Genomic DNA, 3256 nt, shown 5'->3' with positions numbered 1-3256 from the left:
TAACAGATGAATGGATAAATAAAGTGGGTATATATACAAAATAGAATATGACTCAGCCTTAAAGAAAAATGAAATTATGGCATTTGCTAGTAAATGGTTGAAGTGGGAGAATATCATGCTAAGTGAAATAAACCAATCCCATAAAACCAAAGGGTGAATGTTTTCTCTGATAAGTGGATGCTGATCCATAATGGGGTCAGGGAACAGAGAAGAATGGAGGAACTTTGAATTGGGCAGAGGAGAGTGAGTGAGGGGAGGGGTGTGAAGGCTAGAAGGATGATGGAATGAGATGGACATTAGTTCTGTAGATACATGTATGTATTTCACAACTTGTGACTCTGGATCATGTACTGTCAGAGGAGTGAAAAGTTGTGCTCCATATGTGTACACTATGTTAAAGTTCATTCTGCTGTCATGTATAACTAATTAGAACAAATAAAAATGATAAAAGTAAGATATTATTTTTAAAAATGTCTTGGTTTATATAAACCCATAGATTATCCATTGGATCCACATAATTTCCATGAGAAATATGTATTAATGGCCAGTGATGCCTATTATTAGTAAAAGATGCTGATGAAGTTAAATCATGTGTAAGTATATGCATTTATACAAAGACATAAAATAACCATATGAAAACTAAATATAGTCATTACTGGTAACTACAATGACTATATTTATGCAGGTTAGATGGAAATATATAACACTTAGTTTTTTAAATGATTAACAAAAGTTGTTACAACTCCATCTGAAATAAAATTCTTTGATTTTAATAGTTTCTGTTCTACAAACTTCCCAAGAGTTTTAAAGGAAATAAAAAAATGTATGCATTACATAGTGCTATTATTTACAATGGGGATCTTGATAGTCTGTGATATTCATCCTGTGCTCTTGTCAAGGAAAGGTACTACGTCCTCTCCCTAGAACTTGAAACCCGTCTACTCAGCCTTCTCATTGCCAATTTCATATCTTTATTTCTTAAAGTGTAGATGACAGGATTTAAGACAGGGGTGACAACAAAGTCCACAATAGCAAAAAAATTATCCAATGACCTAGTGGGGAAAGGCCACACATAAAGAAACATGCATGGAACAAAAAACATCACTACTACAGTGATGTGAGCTGACAAGGTGAAGAAGGCTTTGGATAAATCATTTGAAGAATGTTGTTGGACAGTGACCAGAATAAAGATGTAGGAAATAATTAAGAAAAAGAAAGTGCCCATAGATATAAAGCCACTGTTGGCAGTGACTACAAATTCTAGTCTATAAGTGTCCATGCATGCAAGTTTAATAACCCTAGGCAAATCACAATAAAAGCTCCCCACATTATTGGGGCCACAGAAGGGTAAATTTATGACAAAAACAAACTGAGACACAGCATGAATCACTCCAGTGACCCAAGCAGCTATTACCAAAAGTGTGCATGTTTTGGAGTTCATAATGGTTAGGTAATGGAGAGGCTTGCAGATGGCTGTGTACCTGTCATATGCCATGGCTATGAGCAGCACCATCTCCACTCCCCCCGTAACATGGATAAAGAACATCTGTATCATGCAATCTTGGAAGGAAATGACTTTATAGTCAGTGAAAAGATCAGAGATCATCCTAGGAACTGTGGTAGATGAAAGGCCTAAGTCAATGAGTGATAGGTTGGCCAGAAATATATACATGGGGGAGTGTAAGTGAGGATCAAAAATCACTGTGAACACAATGAAGAGGTTTCCCAGAATAATTCCCATGTAAAATAAAGAAAAGACAAGAAGAAGGAAAAACTGCATTCCCAAGGATTGTGCCAGTCCTAGTAACACAAATTCAGTTATCACAGAGGCATTTACTTGGTCCATTGAATCAGAAAGAAGGGAAGACAATGAAATGACCTGAAAGAAAAGAAGGAATCAAGTTAGAGGCACTAAAAATAATGTGTTAAAAGTTGATAATTTTGATTACTAACAAAATTTTTATTTAGTTGATAGTAGACCATTTACAAAATAATGGGAACCCAGGGTATAAAAGATTTATGTAGCATGAACAAGACTGCACTTAGAGCAAATTTATTGTTGTTAATGCTCTTATTTGTTCAAATTCATAAATTCTCAGTTAATTTAAGAAGCTGGAAAGAAGCCATATATGGTTGTTTAGCCTGTAATTCTAGCAACTCCGGAAGTTGAAGCAGAAGGATTACAAATTTGAAGGCGGCCTTGGAAATTTATCAAGACCCTGTCTCAAAATAAAAAATAAAAATGGCTGCATATGTAGCTAAGAAGTAGAGTTCTCCTGAATTCAGTTCCCAGTACTGAAGGAGGAGAAAAAGAGGTTGGAAAAATGCATAAAAAACCTCAAGGAATTCAGGAAAAAAATAGTTTGAAAATAAACATTAATGAATATAGAGTCCCAAATAATTGGAAGATTGTATATGAACACATAAAAATGATTTCAAAAATTAAAAAATAAAGACATTTAAAAAATATAACAATAATTATAAATTTAAATAAAAGTTATACATTAGAACATAATTGCATAATAATAGCTAAGATATTTCTAAAAACTGACTTCAGCCTATACCTGAAATAATGTACCTGAAACCAACTCATGAATCATTTGTACTTGAATTTGAATTCCATACAGAGACAAAAGGTTGGATCTTCACAGTATGAAAAATAGTTAAAACCATTCAGGAGAACATAGAAATATCTAATAAATAAATGAGTGAATGATGATGCAAAGAAATAATTGAGAAATGTAACCTATAAACATATACATATATGCACAAATATAGTATATATGTTCATGTGTTTGTTATGTGTATCTTATAAATCAAAGAAATATGATAAAATGTAATACTATTATTTTCTCATTAAATTAGAAAAAACCTTACAATTATTATTATCAAGACTGTCAAAGGCTCAGTGAAATAGGCACTTTCATACATTGTTGGAGGAGATAGAGACTGATTTCAAACCTTGAAGAAAATTTTGAAATCAGTTATCAAGAATCTTGATCCATACTTATTTAGTGCAAAACTATTTCTTCTGGAATTCTATTTATACAGACAGTGTCTTCAAGACAAAAAATGTTCACTGTACTTTATTGATAGTGGTAAAAGCTTGAATCAATTTAAATACCAAACACTAGCTTTAAGTATAATATATTCACATGATGAACTGTAATACATCTATTAAACTAATTATTGACAGAAGAATTTACAATAGCATCAGGAAGACTGCTTTAATATATTAAGTATTATAAAGATAAAC

General features: G+C 32.4%; 1 protein-coding gene across 1 annotated transcript; it reads right to left on the bottom strand.

Moving 5' to 3' along the window:
- Nucleotides 1-907: 907 nt before the first annotated feature.
- LOC113177027 (olfactory receptor 4F6-like) lies at nt 908-1864 on the bottom strand. The gene has a single exon (XM_026381566.2). It carries the CDS (start codon nt 1844-1846, stop codon nt 908-910), a length of 939 nt encoding a protein of 312 aa, XP_026237351.2. The 5' UTR covers nt 1847-1864.
- Between the last annotated feature and the right edge of the window lie 1392 nt (nt 1865-3256).

The sequence above is a fragment of the Urocitellus parryii genome, chromosome 6 (assembly GCF_045843805.1).
Source record: "Urocitellus parryii isolate mUroPar1 chromosome 6, mUroPar1.hap1, whole genome shotgun sequence".
Classification (NCBI taxonomy): domain Eukaryota; kingdom Metazoa; phylum Chordata; class Mammalia; order Rodentia; family Sciuridae; genus Urocitellus; species Urocitellus parryii.
Note: the sequence above shows the minus strand (reverse complement) of the source record. Positions and strands in the feature narration are given on the sequence as shown.

Bases quoted from the DNA above. Each gene is read 5' to 3' on its own strand.
- LOC113177027 (XM_026381566.2), bottom strand. From the start codon at position 1,846: ATGGACCAAGTAAATGCCTCTGTGATAACTGAATTTGTGTTACTAGGA.